General features: G+C 47.4%; 1 protein-coding gene across 1 annotated transcript; it reads left to right on the forward strand.

Annotated features, from left to right (window-relative positions):
- Positions 1–2,843: 2,843 nt before the first annotated feature.
- ZNF217 (zinc finger protein 217) lies at positions 2,844–16,196 on the forward strand (the record flags this gene model as incomplete). The annotated part of the gene is made up of 5 exons (XM_013060117.2): positions 2,844–4,326; positions 7,984–8,100; positions 8,853–10,268; positions 11,936–12,067; positions 13,999–16,196. Coding segments are annotated over 4 exons (3,126 nt in total), but the record flags the coding sequence as incomplete, so codon positions are not given.
- Between the last annotated feature and the right edge of the window lie 2,334 nt (positions 16,197–18,530).

The raw sequence follows: 18,530 nt of genomic DNA on the forward strand, positions 1-18,530 counted from the left end.
CACAGGGTCTCTCCTCCTGGGCTCTTACTCCAAAGGACTGGCCCAGGGTTTTCCTGTTTTGAGCGAGCAGTCAAGATGGCTTTGACCCAATGCAGTCTAGTGCCCAGGACAGTTGTGTGCACACTTAATGACCATCAGAATCTGTGCCAGAAGCTTCCCTTGAGGGAGAAGTGCTTCCGTGGTGCCTGTGGTGCCTGGCGCAGGGTCTCCTCCCCTCCTCTCCGGGCCTTCACCCGTCCTTCACCCACACAATGAAGGGCAAACTGAAGCTCTTCTTTCTGTGATTTTTTTTTTCCCCCCTCACTGTGCCTCCTTTACTAATCTTTCAGGTCTTGTGCTAGAAGCTGATGATGACTTCCTTTTTACTTAGATATTGGAGCATTTCAGAGATAAAAATGGAAACTGAACTGTTTGTCGAAGTCAGGCATTTCCAGTTACATGGCATTACCCTGGGTGGGAAATACATAATAGGGAGGTACCCACATCATGTTTCTCATTCAGAGACTGAGTTTAGGATCGGTGTCTTTTTGGGAAAGATTATCTGTAGAAAACTGGAGTTCCCCCAAATTTAAAATATCACAGAGTAGTAGAATTTCTTAAAAGAAAAGAAAAAGATTATACTGAGGACTGACTTGGATTTTGGCAAATTAAGGTAGTAAAAAAACCCAAAAAACAAAAACTTGACTGCTCCCTATTGCCATTGTTTCATTTTTTAAAGAGCTATTTTGCAACCAAAAAATAGAAAGCACCTCAAATGGAGGACAGCCTTTATTCAAATTGAAATTTATATGTGTACTTGGTGGAGAACTTGTTGAGCTGTTTCTGTTTTTCATATAGCTGTCAGCCGGTGAAAACAATGTTGTCTAGTTTGAGAGCTGGCTTTTCTAGAATATGTACTGTTAATTTCTTCAGGTAAAGTATTACCTGGTATGCTGGGTAAATATTTGTATAATGAATAAATGACTGCATAGAATCCTAAATTAGGTCTGTCTATAATGTAGACCTACCCCCCAGAACCACAGAGATTTGGAACCCTCGAGGATGATCTTGTCATTTAATCATCTCCATCAAGTAGATCAAGATGGGCTATATGGTGGTGACAGCTTGAAGGCTGTGACTTAGCCAGAACTAGAACTCAGGTCTCTGGAGTGTTCTGTTATTTCCCACCAAGCTGGTAGCCAGCCCCAGTGTTTTATCCTCCATTGTGATTACAACAAAAGACCCAGAAGTTAAGATAAAACATTTCAGTATGTTCTTTCTTTGCCCTAATCTTTGATCTGCAGTCTTATTTAGAAAAGCTTAATGTTAAAGATCGGGTTTATTCAAAACTAAAGATAGCAAGGGGCATGAGAATTTTCTTGTATTATGAGTGTAAAGAAGGGGAAGAAATGTTTCCTTGTCTTCTCTGAGCCTAGAGGCCCTTGCTCTGAGGAAGTGGAGAGAAGAAAGTAAAGCTGAAGGTGGTGGGAGTAGTTTGCAAGTCTTTTTGTTTTGCTGGGGAGAATGAACAGACCTCAGTTAAAGTAGTTGAGAAATTTTAAAAACCAATTCTGTGCTTGCCAGAAAGGTGTGTTGGGGGAGTGGTATTGGATTTTTGGAGGTTAATTCTTCTTCAAGAATGAAAATTAGCTTCTAAATCTTAGTCTGCAGAGCTAAATAGAGTCATAGTCCATTTTTCAGCGGGCCAGTGCGTACTGGGAAAGGTGGGTAAAAAAAACGGGAGGACCCGTTTTCTGATTGAAGACTGAGCCTTGTTGAGCTGGTGGTGTGGAGGATTTTATTTAAAGTGTATATTCACAAAGTAGCTTTGTGTATGTATTTTCTTATTTATTGTGTGGACAGGGAAGCCCAACCCTGAGGTTTGTTGAAGGCAGAAAGTTGTTACAAGCAAACTGGGAATTTGGGCAGCCGGTTGGTTGAGGGTTAGAATATCTGTGAGCCAAAATGAGGAAGGTTGCTCTTGGCCAAGATGAGCATTATCCCGAGGTGTTCTGTAGTCATTGAACATGGATTTTGGGGAAGGTTCCTGTGTTGTGTGTGTGTGTGTGTGTGTGTGGTTGGCAGGCGCATGCGTAAGCTTCAAAGGTGCATTTTGGCATTCGTGTTTCTTGACTGTAAGTAAGACAGTTGGAAGTTCTGGCTTTTAAAGTTTTACTTCAAGTGCTGTAATTGTCATTTTTCGCAGTCGGTGTCTGTTTATAAGGATACACATGTGACTGGTAGTGTTGGCATTTACTATGTATTCTGTTGAATTTAACAGTTTCTGCTCTGAATCTTTACATTATAGATTGAAATCTTCCAAGGACCACGTGTTAAGTTTCTTAACTGGATGAAAATCTAGCGATTTGCTAAGTGTACTGATTGGATAAAATGCTAATGATTTAATTAACTAGCGTGTGGGACACGCACTGTATTGGTTAACAGAGCTGCAGATGACCTGGGTGCCTTCTAACTGCTCCGAGCAGACCAGCTGTGACTCGTCCACACCAGGCTTCTCTTTCCCCTGGCTGCAGCTAACCATTTCTGTGCTTTTTTTTCCCCCTCTAGGTTTTGGAAATCCCTTGTCTCCAGGTTGCTGGGGACTTGAATTGACTTCTTGCTCAATTGAATCACTCACTCAGTGGAGACAAAGAGAATTAATGCTTTGTGCTGACTCATATTTGAATCAAAGCGTTGGGGAGTCTGTCTGCCTTGTGTGTGGAAAGAACCAGTGAGAGGCTCTGTCACCGAGCTTCCTATGACTTCTGAAGATAAGAAGCTGCAGGAATATATACTTTCGTTTGAACTTTTATAACAAATATTTGTTCTAGTGCTAAGTGCAGGGCTGCTGGGGGTGTGAGTGACAAGTCTTAACAAGTGGCCTTATCCCAATTCCAGAAATTCCTCCACCGGATTCTAATTTTATATACAATCCTAAAGTGCCAGGAAACATGCCAACTCAGTCCCTGTTGGTGTATATGGATGGACCAGAAGTGATCGGCAGTCCCCTTGGCACCCAGACGGAGCTGGATGATGCCGTGTCGATAAAAGGGACCAGCACCGTTCCTTTCAGAGCGACGCAGGAGAAAAACATAATCCAAATAGAAGGATATATGCCCTTGGACTGCATGTTTTGCAATCAGACCTTCACACACTCAGAAGACCTTAACAAACACGTCTTAATGCAACATCGGCCGATCCTCTGTGAGCCCGCGGTCCTGCGCGTGGAAGCGGAGTATCTCAGTCCCCTCGATAAAAGTCAAGTGAGAGCAGAGCCTCCCAAGGACAAGAATTGTAAAGAAAATGAAGAATTTAGCTGTGAAGTGTGCGGGCAGACCTTCAGAGTGGCTTTCGACGTCGAGATCCACATGAAGAAACACAAGGACTCTTTCACGTACGGGTGCAGCGTGTGCGGGAGAAGGTTCAAGGAGCCCTGGTTCCTGAAAAACCACATGCGGACGCACACGGGCAAGGCGGGCGCCAAGAGCCGCGTGCAGCAGGGCGCCGAGAGCCCGGCCACCATCAACGAGGTGGTGCAGGAGCCCGCGGCCGAGAGCCTCGCCTCTCCTTACAAAATCTGCATGGTTTGTGGCTTCCTCTTTCCGGATAAGGAGAGCCTCCTCGAGCACAGGAAAATGCACACCAAAGAGCCGGCTTCTGGGGCCGCCGCCGGGCCCCGCGCGGACGCCCCGCCGGGGGGGACGGCGCCCCCGGGGGACGAGCTCCTGCAGTTCCTGAGGCTGAGGCCCGCCTCGCACCCCGAGAGCGGCCGCAGGCCCCCGAAATGGATACCTCAGCTCGACCCGTTCACCACCTACCAGGCCTGGCAGCTGGCGACCAAAGGGAAGGTGGCCGTGTGCCGCGAGGTGAAGGAGCAGCCGGGCCAGGACGGCAGCACCGACAACGACGACTCGTGCTCGGAGAAGGAGGAGCTGCTGGAGATCTGGGGCGCCGGCAAGAGCCAGGCCGACGGCGCGGGGAGGGCCCGGGCGGGCCGCGGCGGCTGCGCCGGCCTCGCGCAGGACAAGGAGAAGCCCAGAGCCGGCGGCGGCGAAGTGCCTTCGGCGGAGGCCGAGCCGAAGCTGTCGGGCAGCAAGGAGAAGCCGACGCACTGCGCCGAGTGCGGCAAAGCCTTCCGGACCTACCACCAGCTGGTGCTGCACTCGCGCGTGCACAAGAAGGAGCGCCGGGCCGACGCCGAGTCGCCCCCCATGGCCGCCGACGGCCGGCAGCCCAGGACCTGCTCCCCCGACCTGCCCGCCGGCCTGGACGAGAGCGGAGCCGTCGAGCGGGAGGGCGGCTCCGAAGACGGCTCCGAGGACGGCCTTCCCGAGGGGCTCCATCTGGGTAAGCCCCTGCGCCCGTCGCAGAGATCGCGGGCCGGGCCGGGCCGGGCCGGGCCGGGCCGGGCCGGCCGGGGGTGGGGGGGGACGCCCGGGCCGCTGGGGTCGCCCAGGGTCGCCCGCCCGTCGCGAGCCCCGCAGCTCTCAGGGCCGTGATTCTTCCCCGGGTTTCTTCCCCGGGTTTCTTCCCGCTCTGAACCTGCTGTTGCGCTGTCTTTGGTCCCGGCGGCCACGCCAGCCTCACAGCGGCCTCCCTCGCGCATCGGTCCGGGGCCGTGGTTCCGACCTGGGGCGGTTTTGCCCCCAGTGGAATCTGGCGGTGTCTAGAAGAATTTTGGGTGTCCCGGTCGTGTTAGTGTGTGTGCGGCTGACACCCGGGGGGAGGGGGTACCAGGGATGCCGAACCTCCGACCGCGGCCGGGCGGCCCCCAGCCCGCGAGTGTGTGGCCCCGGTGCCGGTGGTCTTGGCTTCAGGGTTTGTCCTTACATGCGACCCGCAGACCCACGACCCTGTGCTCCCAGACCCAGCTCTCCTGCGCTTCCTCCTCCGCACGGTGCTCTCGTGGCCACAGAAGGAACCGGGAATGATTCTCAGCCAGAGCAAGGGTATCTTTAGAGAAACTGATGCTACCTGGTACCCTGTCCTCTTTATGTCTGCCAGGCTAGTGTTTGTTAACAGCTCGGGAACTAAGAGCATTTGTGTGTAAAATAAAAGGACTGAACGCAGCAAAGATGGTTTAAAGGCATCTCAAGTGCTCAGTCAGATTTGTCTTGTATGAATGGCTTTTAGAGGACATAATGGCTGGAAGCTCAGGAACTTTCTTTTTCTTTTCTTTTCTTTTTTTTTTTTTTAAGGTTTTATTTATTTATTTGACAGAGACAGCGAGAGAGGGAACACAAGCAGGGGGAGTGGGAGAGGGAGAAGTAGGCTGCCTGCTGAGCAGGGAGCCTGATGTGGGGCTCCATCCCAGGGCCCTGGGATTATGACTTGAGCTGAAGGCAGCTGCTTAAGGACTGAGCCACCCAGGTGCCCTGGGACCTCTCATCTCTTGAGACCTGGGGACTTATCCAAGGCAGAGGATCCCCCTGCTGTGTTTTAGGTCTTGCCTATCTGCACTTGAACCAGAGGTGCTTCTGTCTGTTAAATAATATTTTGTTTGAATAAAGGCTTGGCTCCTTGAAGGCAGTTAAAAGAATTCCTTGCATCAGTTGAGGCCACCCAACTGAATGGTGGGAACGTGACTCAGTCTAAGAGGGATGTCACCATTCACAAAAGTGGTCTTTGGTTGAAGCAGACGCCGCTGCCTTCTTTGACTGTAGCTTGATGGTATGCGGCTGGCTTGTGCGAACTCGGGTGTGAGACTCAAGGTGAATTTGACCACGTCGTACCCTGGACTCTTCATGCTCCAAACAGTGTCAGGTCCTTTTTGCCATCACACAAAGGATGATGTTCCTGATGAGGATTTTAGGATGTCTTGAGTTTCAGGGAACACAGGAAACCTTAGCACTTAGGATACTGCAGTCTTCAGAAATCTAGAAAACCCTATTATAGGGTCTTCATGACCTCATAGAACAAAGGCCTTGAACACAGGCCTGTTGTCTTCACCGTGGTTCCTAGTAGTGTCATTCCCGTTCAGGGACATGCCGTAATGGGGAGATGGTTGGGTCTGTGAGCTGCCCTGTTGCCCTGAAAGAAAGGAGATGGCTGGTTTCCTTCTGCCAGTAGGTGGTGTGGGCAGAAGAATCAGGTGGCAATCTTGGTCGTCAGGCGGATAGAATGCCCGTAGCTGGGAGCGCCACGACTTGCCCTTAGTCTGGTTCTGCCACTGCATTGTTCTGTGGCTGATTACATGTTGCTTAACCTTTCTTTGCCCTGATTTCTTCTCTCTGTTCGCAAAATTGGTTCATCGACCCTCGTATTCCACCTCCCAAGGATAATTTCAGCAGCCTCTTGATAAAAAGTTTGCAGTCCTCGTAGGAACTATAAAATCAGAGGCAAAGCCCAAAGAGCAGGGACCAGGTATATGTGGACATTTCATGTCCTTTATGTTCAAACAGATGCATGTCATAACTTTCTGGATATGATGCAACATACCATAAATCCTGACACATACTAGGGAGTAGGAAATTGCAGTAGGTTCAAATTCAGCTCGATGGGTGTGATTGTAAGACAAAGCTGGGCCTTCTGTATTTAGAGAATTGATTTTCCTAAGTTTATATTACAATGTGGTGGTTTAGATTTATCTTCCTTTTATTTACTATCAACCTGGCTTTCTTGAGATTGACTTTATAGGATCAAAAGACAATTGTTTTTATTGTTGTATACTTATTGTATATTTATAACAATATAAATTGTTATTTATTTGTTCAACTTCATAGTAGGTTTAATAGTGGTTGTTCATGTGATTGTTTTTTAAGTCTTCACCATCAGTGGTTGTCTCTGCCTGTTTACGGTGTTTAGAGGTGTTTAGTGGTGGTTGCCTCCTGTGGGGGGGAGTTCAGGGAGGGGATCATGCAGTCCTGTCTGTTGTATTGGAGGCTGCCCATGGTTGGCTGCTAAGCTGCGTTTTAAAATTTATAAACTAGATCTACATAGTCTAAAATGCAAAATGGGGGAAGGAACAGGGAAAAGAGGCCTTTTTAGTTGGAATTAACAGTTTTCAAGGCAAAAGAGCCAGTTTGGTTTTGCTCAATTTTAAGAGATGACTCCACTTCCTGGTCCTCGTTGTGGTGCATGTAATAGTCTTCGGTAAGAGGAGGTTTATCTAGAACTCTTAACAAGTCATTTTTATGGGAGCGGGTATCTTCACTGTAGCAGATGTCACGGTCTTTCCGAGGCTGGTGGTGGGTAGTGGCGGGTGTAATCCTCCTGTCATTAGTGTCCCCCGCGGGCCTTCACTGTGTTGCAGCCCAGATACACCGGCCCGGTTGTTGCAGAGATTGAAGTATATGGTTTAGGCCCTTGTCATTTGGGCACAGATTTTGATTGATCTCACATTTATTTTTGGCCATGTGAGTGCTTGTGAATGATACACTTTGCTTTCCAAAGCGTGCTAAATTTTGACAAACTTTCTTAGGCATTTGACCTAGAGCCCAGACCTTTTATTTTCTTTAAAGATTAAGTTGTGCTTGCTACCCTCTAGTGGTAGCTGGCCCAATCTTAAGACAGACTTCTTTTCCCTGGTGGTTGGGGAAATTGGCAATTTCAATTGGCTGAGTTTTCTAAATCAGTTATCCCGAAGCACTGGGTTATCCCAGCCAGTGTCTGTAGGTCCAGCTTTAGTCTGCCGGTTCCTGCTTGTTGCAGACATGCTGGGAGAACAGAAAGTTGCCCTTGCATGTCAGTCTGTTACGATCTTTCCTGTGATTGAGGCAAAGGAAAAACTGAACCCGGGACACCAAATTCTGCCGTACTCAGAAAACAAAAACAAAACCTAGAAACAGGACACACGTGTTATAAAAAGCTTCCAAAACTTCAGTCAGTCTCAAAATAGCATGTGGTGTGTTCTGTCCTTTCTGATGTACCCCAGCACTGATACAAAAATTATTTTCTGCTTTCCAAAAAAAAGTTTGAAAAAATCAAGAACACTTGATGTCACCTTGTCTTACTTGTGTACTTGAGCTGTCTTCTTACAGAAATATTTTTTGTTTCTGCTTTAAGATAAAAATGATGATGGAGGAAAAATAAAGCATCTTACATCCTCAAGAGAATGTAGTTATTGTGGGAAGTTTTTCCGTTCAAATTATTACCTCAATATTCATCTCAGAACGCATACAGGTAAGGAACTTCCTAGATTTTCTTAATTCTTACTAGCTCAAAGAATTACGATGTAGCTTTGTGTCTTGGCTTCTTTTTATATTGTTCAAATATTCTGTTAGGCCTCTGCAATAGTTTAATAGTAAGTGTGTAGTATGTTGATGGCAGCTCTCATTTTAAGTCTGTTAGTGTCCGTGTAACTTGAACTATTTCTGTTTTGAAGTTAGTTTCTTACTTAGTTTCTGACTACTGTATCTATCCTCTTATCTTATTAAAACCTCTTCAATGTTTTTTAATGCCACAGCTGCTTCTATATTAACTGTTATGATTTAGAAGGCAATGAGAATGTATTCAGTATTTTCTTTAGGTTTAGAAGCGGCTGTAACATAGTTACGGTACCGGAGGCTGGGCAGACTTGAACGGTCTGTCTTCCACTCACTGGCTGTGCAGCCCTTCTGTGCCCAGTCTTCCTAGCTGTAAAAGGATAATGATATCCTGTGCCGTAGGGCTATGATGAAGGTTAAATAAGTTTAAAATGTGCTATGTTTAAAAAAGTCGAAGACATGTATTTGCATTTTCAAGTATTCAGTAGAGTAAGGGTGATTAAGTGAGCAACTTGAGAAAAATCCTGGATACGCAGATTTGTAGAGAGAGAAGGGAAAAGTTAAGACCCTATATTATATTCCCTCCTGGCAGTTAATTTTAGTTTCCAAAGATGGATTTTGATGTTTTTCATGACCCCGTGTGTGACACAGCGGCATTTCTTGTTTCAGGTGAAAAACCATACAAATGTGAATTCTGTGACTATGCTGCAGCGCAGAAGACGTCTCTGCGGTATCACTTGGAGAGACATCACAAGGACAAGCAGATCGATATTGCCGCCGAAGTCAAGACCGATGGGAAAAACCAGGAGACCGAAGATGCACTACTAGCCGCTGACGGTGCGCAAACCAAAAATTTGAAAAGATTTTTTGATGGTGCCAAAGATGTTAAAGGCAGCCCACCTTCAAAGCAACTTAAGGGGATGGCCTCTACCTTTCAGAATGTTCTGGGCAACGCTGTCCTCTCACCAGTACACCGAGATACTCAGGATTTCAATAAAAATGCAACTGATGACAGTACTGAGAAAATGGGCAAAGCGCCTGCCCCCTCGTACTTGGACGTGTTGCAGAAGAGGGCGCCAGGTGACCCTCAGCCCCCGGAGCCGGCGTGTCGGGAGGAGGCGGGGGTCCCTGCGCGCGTGGACGGCAGTGCGGCCCACGGTGCTGGCGGCAGCCCCAGGGAGAAGCCGGCGGGGACGGTGGCCGACGGCAAGCACAAGCCCGGCGGGGACTGTCAGGAGAAACCTCTGAACCTGTCCCTCGGAGCGCTTCACGGCTGCCCGGCCATTTCTCTGAGCAAGAGTTTAATCCCAGGGATCACCTGCCCGTTTTGTACCTTCAAGACCTTTTATCCCGAGGTTTTGATGATGCACCAGAGGCTGGAGCACAAATACAATCCCGACATCCACAAAAACTGCCGGAGCAAGTCCCTGCTGCGCAGCCGGCGCACGGGCTGCCCGCCCGCGCTGCTGGGGAAGGACGTGGCCCCGCTGGCGCACTTCCCCAAGCCCCGGGCCCGGCCCGCGCCCGCGCCGCCTGCCAAGGCCGCACCCGCCGACCGCGACCGCGGGAAGCCGGGCCCCGCCGCGCCCGCCAGGCCCCCGCCGCCCCCGGGGCTCGACCCCAGCACTTTAGCGCCCAGCAACCTGAAGGCGCCCCGGCCGCCGCACCAGCACCTGCACCCGCAGCCGGGCGGGGCGCAGGGGGCCGCCCGGCAGGCCGAGCCAGCCCTCCCGGAGAGGGGCAGGAGGCCCGAGGCCAAGCCCCGGGCGCCCGGCGCCTCCGCCCCGTCGGGCCCCGGCGCCGCCAACGGCTGTGCGGAGCGCCCCTGGGCACCGCGGGGCCGCGACCCCCAGAGCGGACGCCCCGCCGCCGAGCCCGGAGAGCCGCTGCCCAAGCGGCCGCGACCCGACGCCGAGCCGCCGGCGCCCGCCTTCCGCCGGGCCTTCGAGCTGCCCAAGTACCACGTGGTGCGCGGCCTGCAGTCGCTGCTGCCCGGCGAGTGCGTGTGCCCGCCGCCCGCCGCGCTGCCGCCCAAGCCCCGCGCCTCGCCCGCGCCGCTCTTCGCCTGCGGGCCCGCCGCCGAAGGTGAGCCCTGGCCCGGAGGGATGGGCCCACCCCGGCCTGGGGACTGGCTTTCCAAGCCCCCCACGAGCCCCCGGCCTCACTGACCGTCCCGGGCCCGTCCGGTCTGGGGTGGTCTATTCTGGGGTCGGAGCTGGGGTGAGGTCTCTGCTCCCCACGCTGAGGTCCTTCGGAGCCGGACCTCGGCTCCTTGGCCCTTGGCTGTGTATGCGGCTGCCAGTGTCCGTGCTAACAGGTGGCACCTCGCAGTGACCCTCCTGTCCCCCTCTTCCCAGGGAGCATGGGCCCTCCACCCACCAGGAACAGAAAGTGTAGGAACCCCAGTGAACAGTCTTTTGACCAGTTTGGATGTTCTAGACTCACGCTGCCTTATTTTTAGCCTTTGTTAAACATTAAGTGCATTTGAAGAGGGACACCCTATCCCTGAAATGGATAAATTGTTAAAGTAGATTTACTTTGGAGTTCTCCGCGTGGAAATGTTCTCAGAGCCCCTGCTTCCTCCTGGCTGCACTCCCTCCAGGATGGGTGGTGCAGACCTGGGCATGTAAAGAGGTAGATCAGGGGGCGCCTGGGTGGCTCAGTTGGTTGGACGACTGCCTTCGGCTCAGGTCATGATCCCGGAGTCCCGGGATCGAGTCCCGCATCGGTCTCCCAGCTCCATGGGGAGTCTGCTTCTCTCTCTGACCTTCTCCTCACTCATGTTCTCTCTCACTGTCTCTCTCTCAAATAAATAAATAAAATCTTAAAAAAAAAAAAAAAAAAGAGGTAGATCAGGGTGTCCCAGGACCTTTCCCACTTGGCAGACTTGAAGAAACCACTTCCTTTGTCGGATGTAAGTCCTGCTGGTGTGTGCAGCTCCAAAGAGAAATCTGTTTGAAACCTCTCAGTTTGTATTAATTTCCAATTGAGGGTTCTGTGGGTGACAATACTCTTATCAAGGATAGCTTGATGCCATTTGATCTGGCAGGGACAGCAAATTAAAAAACAATTGATTTCACACACACCAGTGAATTTCATAAAAATTGTGATAGAATACTAATTTTTGCAGTTTTTTTATTAAAACTATTTTTCTTCTTACCAGATCTTAAAATGTTTAGGAGTCAAAACTTAGCCTTAACTTGAAGAGTCTGGGCTCTGTGTTGAAATCAAAATTCTTTTTTATTTATTTATTTTAATTTTTTTTATATTTTTAGAGAATATTTTTAAGTATTCTTAATCTCAGATTCATAGCCCCGAGGTTGAGAGTTGCACACTCCACCGACTGAGCCAGCCAGGTGACCTGGAAAAACCCTTTTTTAAAATCAGCATTTTTTTCTCCTTTTCCCCACAGTTTTGGTTTCTGATGCACATAAGTTTAAAATACTTTATGCTACCATTTTTTCTTTTTCTGTGCCTAAACCCTAGGTCTTGACTTTTTAGTTCTTACTAACCACGGCATAGGACTTAGCCCTATTTTAGCTTTAGTGACTTGAAATTTTATATTAGCAAATATCCTCAGGGCACTTAAAAATGTTTCAGTGGTAATTTGCAACATGCACACAACTGGTGTGATCTGGTCCCATTACCAGTCCGGAATTGTCAGAGTTGACTGACGTCTGAGAATCCACAAACACCTTCTCAGTTACTGAACTTTATTCTAAACACTTTTTCACATTTTTTTTTCCAAACAGGAAAAAGGCCTGTGTCATACCAACACTTGTCTAGCAGCATGCTACAAAAGAGAAACTATGAGAATTTTATTGGGAATGCACATTATCGACCAAATGACAAAAAAACCTGATTTCCTATTTTGGGTAAGAAAGGTGAGCCTATATGATGTGTTGATTTTACTTAATTGAAATAAACCACCTAGTTTATCATGTAGAATGTAAAGTGAAATTACTTTTATTTATATACTTAACAAGATTTATTTATCTTAGAACAGGAGAGCACAGTGGGGAGGGGAGGAAGGGGGGGGGGAGAGAATCTCAGCGGAGCCCAACGTGGGGCTCGGTCTCGTGACTCTGAGATGCAACTTGATCTGAAACCAAGAGTCAGGATGCTTAATGGACTGTGTCACTCAGGTGCCCCTAATTTTAATTTTAAAGTGTTTCCAGACTTGGAGTGGCTCAGGGTCTGTGGGTATCTGTGATGATGATAGGAGCAATAATATCAGTAGCAACTGGGATTTACTAAGCATTTATTTTATGCTCTGCCTTGAAGGGGTTTATAATTCTGACCTCACTCAGGCCTTCCCACAGCAGGGGACACCAGGCCAGGCATTAGCACCCCGTTCTGTCTAGGAAGCCTTACTGGTACACTGCTGCATCCGTTCCTGTACTGTTGGCGGCTTTGGTGCCGCATTAGCAGAGCTGGGTAGGTGTGACAAGGAACTCAGGGCTTGTAAAGCTGAAAATAATGACGCTCTGGCCCTTTACAGAAGATGTTTGCTGACCGTTGGGCTAGGAGGCCCTGCGTGCGCTTTATAGATGAGGGTACCAAGGCTTGGAGGTGTAACTTGAGCGGTGCCTATGCTGTTTGGTTCTGTCCTGGGTCTGCTGAGCCAGTGCCTGGGTCCCTCTCCCCCAGCCCTCCTGTTGAAGAGCTCGTTCAGAACCTCTGTGCCGCCGCCTCCGTGGGGAGGGGAGGAGGCCAGGAGTAGTTGCGTTCTCACTTCCCGCGGCAGACGTCTGTAACTGTAGAGACACGGAAAACTGGAGCAGCAGCGTCACAGCCGTGCGCGGGGTCGTCTAGTCCGTTCGGAGTGTGGCCCGAGTTTCACAAGACCTACTCGAGGCCGCCTTTACCTCTATGTAGATTGAAGAGATTGGGGCTCATGGATAGATCTGAGTTCTCTCTCGCAGAAACCCTTGTCCTGTCACGTGACTGCCATCTAGCCTCCCGGGCCAGGGCAGGATTTCTCCCTCCGGTTTTCAGGGGGGAACTCGTGGGGCCCATCAGCCTCACATGCGTCTCTACTCACTTCTTTCCCCTCAGACAGTGAAAGTAGAACGAGAGTCAAGTGTTGGCACAGGAAGGGGGTTAAGCCCGTTCTCCATTAAAACAAACGAATGATGTCTGGATTACAAGGGACCGGTCCTTTGTCACCCGTTTCCTGCACTTGACGGCACAGTCCCTCGGCAGCAGCACACTCCAGCCGTCCTGTTGGCCAGGTTTCCCTCGCTTGCGTGTCGGCTTCACTGCCTGCCAAGCTTGAGAGGAGACTCCGGTGTTTATTGCCTCACCCCCTGCTGGGGCCATCCCTGATAAAACTTGTTAGATGTTCGCGGAACAGACATGTTGAACAGACGATGTTAGAAACTTTCGGTTTCTCTTCAGTGACCGTTGGCCTCTGCCAGACTCCATAACTGCTAGGAATTCCGAGTCTCGTAAAATCATCTTCATTAGGTCACTGTCCCGTATGGAGCGGGTGTCTCTGAGACGGTACAGCATCGTGTAGAGTCCTGGTGTCCTGGTATTTTCACTGCCACTTATTTTTTTTTTTAAATAAAGATTTTATTCTTAAGTCTCCTCTACACCCACCTCGGGACTTGAACTTACACGCCCGAGATCAGGAGTCACGTGCTCTGCCCATGAAGCCAGGTTGGGCGCCCCTTTGTGGCGACATTTGAGCTCAAGTGGGAACTCTCTGTGGGCCTCGATCCCCTCCCACTGCCTGTTGTTCTGTTGGTGGCGCTCGTTTGTTGTGGATTTTCTCAGCTGTTCTAACCGTGTTGACCCTTTGTTTCCGTAGCTCGCGATGGCCGTGCGTGCGGACTGTCTGGGAATCGAGTTCGTCCATCCTTTGGGAGAGCCGGCGGTGGAAGCCGTGAAATAAGCTTGACCGTGCCATGCATATAACATACCAGGAACACTACGGTTGTGTAAAGTTGTCCTGTTCACTTTTGTACCAAATAGCAATAAAAACTATAGTTGGAACAGTTGGGTTGTACACAAATGGAGACTGGAAATCTCTATTTTGCCCCTGAATCATATTTTTTTTTAGAACCGACCAAATAAGAAGAGGAGTGTCTGGCCTACTTGAGCGCTGCTGGAAAGAAACCGTCTGGGTTGGGGGGTGGGGCGGGGAGAAAGTCTATGATGTTCGCACCTCAGGTAACTGTACATATTGTAAGTTCTAGACCTGCTTGTTGGGATACTGTGTGTGACTTTCCTCTCACGTAGCTCGTCACTTTGAGCGGTTCTGCTACTTGTGCTCTTTTCGTTTAAAATGTATGTTTTTAAAGAAAAAAAAATGTCTCCAATGATTTGTATTATGTTAAATCCGCCTCAGTCTCTCGTCTTCACAAAATTGTTATCGGAAGTATTGACCCTCTGTGACTGTGTGCTGCTTGTCCTGAGGTCGGCCATTCTGAAACCGGTGCCCTTTGATGGCGAATTTCATTTTGTCAGCTGAGGGAGAGTCCAGAGCCACGAGCCTTTCCTGAAAAAATTGGTGTGGTTTGTGGGGGTTTGAAGTGTATGTGTTTACAGAGAAGCGTGTCCTCTGCAGAGTGGCCACATAGCCAGTAAACACACCAGATTTGTATGTGGAGTTACTTCCATTTTCTATCTTATTAATCATTTCTGTTGGAAAATTCAGGTTGTTTGGCTTTCAGTTAAATTAGTATGTAAAAGAACAGAAGTGCTGAATGATACGTGCGAATGACACATTGGAAGCAGTTTTAAAGGACATGAACGTTTGGGGGCAAATTTTAGGTTTGTATCTGGATGTCTTGCTGTGCCTGGCGTTGGGGTGACCTGTGGACGTATTCGAGTCAATTACAGACACGTTGATTCTGAATAAGGAACTGCTGGCTGAGCCTTCTGGTCATGGGGAAGATGTGATCTTTGCCCGACCTCAGTTGTCTTCCCATTTTTGGTTGTTTTGAGCAGCAACGTTTTTCCTCCATGCATCTGCAGTTTGGGTTTTTTAAAGACAGGATAGCCACCAGCTGGCTTGCTAGGTGTTTTAAACTTTGGTTCCCTTAATACTCTGTCCGTGGCTGAGCTTTTTCAGCAGTACATTGGTTTAGCAACTGCAAAATAGTTTATTAAGAAAACTGTTTCAAAAATAAATTTGCACTGTTAAATTTTCTTGCCCTGCCCTTACGCGTTAGAGCGAGAGTAAAGTCCTAAAAGAATGCTGATTTTTTTTGTTTGTTTGTTTTGTTTTGTTTTCATTATGCACCACGAAGCACACAGAGAAGTCTTAACTCCCGCGTTGAAGGGAGACCTGATTAGAGATCAGTCTGCTGGCATTGCAATGAAGTGCTTTGTATCAGGAAAGTGTACACTATTTACCTTTTTTCCTGTTCACAAGCTGAGCCATATGTACATAATCTAGATTTTTGTTTTCATAGTTTTGCACTTTTATAGTCTATTTTTGAAGATTAACACATTTTGCAAGATGATTGACTTGATCTTTGCCTAATCCGATGAGTGTTGCAGAGGGCTTGCTGTGACTATAAATGTAAATCTTAAAAGGGGATACGAGAGAGGGCTGAAATTTAAACCTGTACTTTAAAAAAAAAAAAAAAAAATCACCAAATCTATTTGAAAACAAGTCAATTCATGCCATGCTGAAATTTTGGGGGCTTTCATATTTCTCCTTTCTTAACTACATTTCTGAATTTCTAAATGCGTAAAATGTCCTTTTTTCCACAGCCCTTATACTCTAAAATTTTTTGTTTGTTTTTGTTTTTGGTCTATCAGTATTAACTATTGGGATACTACTGGTTTTGTATTTTTTTTTTCCTTTGCAACAACAGTACATATAATAGAGGTACAATCCGTTGGATTTTTGTTTATGTATTTATTTCATTCCAGTTTGATTTATTTTAATTGTTGATACTTGTCAAACAGTAGACATTACTTGTTTTATTTATGATATATTTCAGCTTAAAGTTATGTTATTATATGTGGATGTAAATATAGATTTGGTGTTTTGCAGTCTTGCGTTTTGGTCTTTATTGTGTCACTGGTTTCTGTTTTTCTTTAATTTTTTATAAGTACAATCTTAAGCCTCTAGGGCAGTAGAGCGGTCAGTGTTGCAGACCCTATGCTCGCCGGCAATATTTTGCATCTCCTCCCTCTTCGGCCCTGGCGTTTGAAAGCAAATCTCGGACGTGATTTAGTTTTATCCCTGAGTCCCTAACGGGGCAGGGCTTTCATGATCACGTGCGGCTAAATGGACAATGATTCCTCGTAACCAGCCTCCACGACCCCATTATGTTGTATTACAAGTGGCTTCTCACGGTAAGTTGCAATCAGGACCCAAACAAGATCTACCTAATTGGTTTAGAAGATGGTGTTTTTGTTTTTTTAAGATTCACTTAAAATCTTAAAACCTTAGAGATGAGTGCAGTGGAGGCGGGACAGAGGGAGAGAGAATTTCAAGCAGACTCCACACTAAGCGCACAACCCAATGCGAGGCTCGATCCCATGACCCTGATCAGGACCTGAGCTGAAGCCAAGAGTCAGACGCCTAGCTAACTTGGGCACCAAGGCACCCCTAGAAGATTAGTTTTTTAAAGTCGATTGTATTCTACCTCCCCCTCCATGCACACAACATTTAATTTATTTGAAGAGGCTGGGTCATTCGTCCTGTAGAAGTTTGCACATTCTTCTTTGGGCTTGTTGCATATTTGTGGTTTCATTTAACCCGTTTTCTCCAGTCTCTGTATGTCCTATGGATTGGTGAATTTAGATCAGAGGTTTGAAGTAGATTGGAGCTGAGGTGTCGGGGGAAGGGTCTCTGCGCTCCCAACTGTATCATCTCTGGACACGTCCAACACTTGGTTTTCCAACCTGTACTCGTGTTTGATCAGTGGGTTGAGCTGTCAAGACTGTCCAGCCATAATGAAGTTCTCCACCAGGCTCTCCCCTTTGGGTTTTAGCAGCCATTGATGAGCATTAGGAATATTGCAAAAGGTGATTTTTTTGAAGTGCTGTCCTTCCCTCTGCATTTATTATTGGACAGAAGACCTCACTCGTGATTATTTGATTGTCTTGAAATACAGCTTGAATAAGAAAGGATAAATAAAACTTGATTCTCCCCCCTTGATTAACCAGCTTTGAAATAAAGTCTGGTGCCCAGCATCCTGTCTGGTCCTAGACATGGCTGGTGAGTGAACTTGAGAGTTTTTTGTGAGGAACTCTATACATTTGATGAGTTTTAAGCAATTGTAGGCATCATTTTGATGATTACAGTCTCCTGTCTCCTGTCTTTGACCGTCAGGGGCTCCTTCAAGTTGACTCCGTGTGTTTTAAACAATAGTCTGAAGGCTTCTTAGCTTTTTGCCATAATAAGATGTCCTGAGCTCATCTTGACCATTTCCTGATGAAGACTTGGAGAGTTAACTTCTCCGAGGATCCTGGGTTCCTTTTACAGGAAATGGTCATTACAAGTGGTGACTTGGGGAGAAGGATGCCCATTACTCCTGGCTTGCTTCAACCCCCAGGGCTTCTTAACCTAGAGAACAAAGACACATGTTTTTTGAGGGGAAAAAAAAAATACTTGAATGAATCACATTAGTGTGTTTTGTTTTTTAACTTTCTATTTTTAAGTAATCTCTGTGCCCAACTTGGGCTCGAACTCACAACCCCAAGATCAAGAGTCACGTGCTTTACTGACGGAGCCAGCCAGGTGCCCCTATATTGCTGTTTCTAAGTCAAATTTAAAAATATGGTCTTTATTTTTTTTGATTTTGTACTTGATTCTCTGAAAATGGGGGGTTCCTGATAACACAACAACCTTTGTCCTACTTAACGCATAGCAATTAAGTCGTGATGCCAATATTAGCACCATTCTAGGTGGAGATTTCAAATTTTTTAATAGTTCCACTTGTTTATAACTGGTTTTCAACTTGTGGTTCCAGACTAGCAAAATCATCATCATTGGGAAATTGCTAGAAATGCAAGCCATCAGGTTCACCTTATAGTTGCTGAGTCAGAAACCACACAGGGTGGTGGACGGGGTTGGGGAGGTGCATCTAGAAGTCTCTACTGGAGACTCTACTGAGTAAATTCCACTCAAGGAACCTGGGTTAGAGAGCCTGAAGTTACTTATCTGTAGGTCTTTTTTTTTTTTTTTTTTTTTTTTTTTAACTTAGCTGTAGATTTGACAACAACTTCATATACTGTTAGTTTCATTGTTTTCCATCTTTGGATACTGCCTTGCCTTTTTTTTTTTTTTCTCTTTTTAATATAATTTTGTTAAATAAAACAGTTTCTTAGTTAAAACTCTAAAACCGGGTATGTTCAGAGAAGACTAGTTTCTCACCT

This window comes from Mustela putorius, unplaced genomic scaffold (genome assembly GCF_011764305.1).
Source record: "Mustela putorius furo isolate JIRA1106 unplaced genomic scaffold, ASM1176430v1.1 tig00000592_pilon_pilon_pilon, whole genome shotgun sequence".
Classification (NCBI taxonomy): domain Eukaryota; kingdom Metazoa; phylum Chordata; class Mammalia; order Carnivora; family Mustelidae; genus Mustela; species Mustela putorius.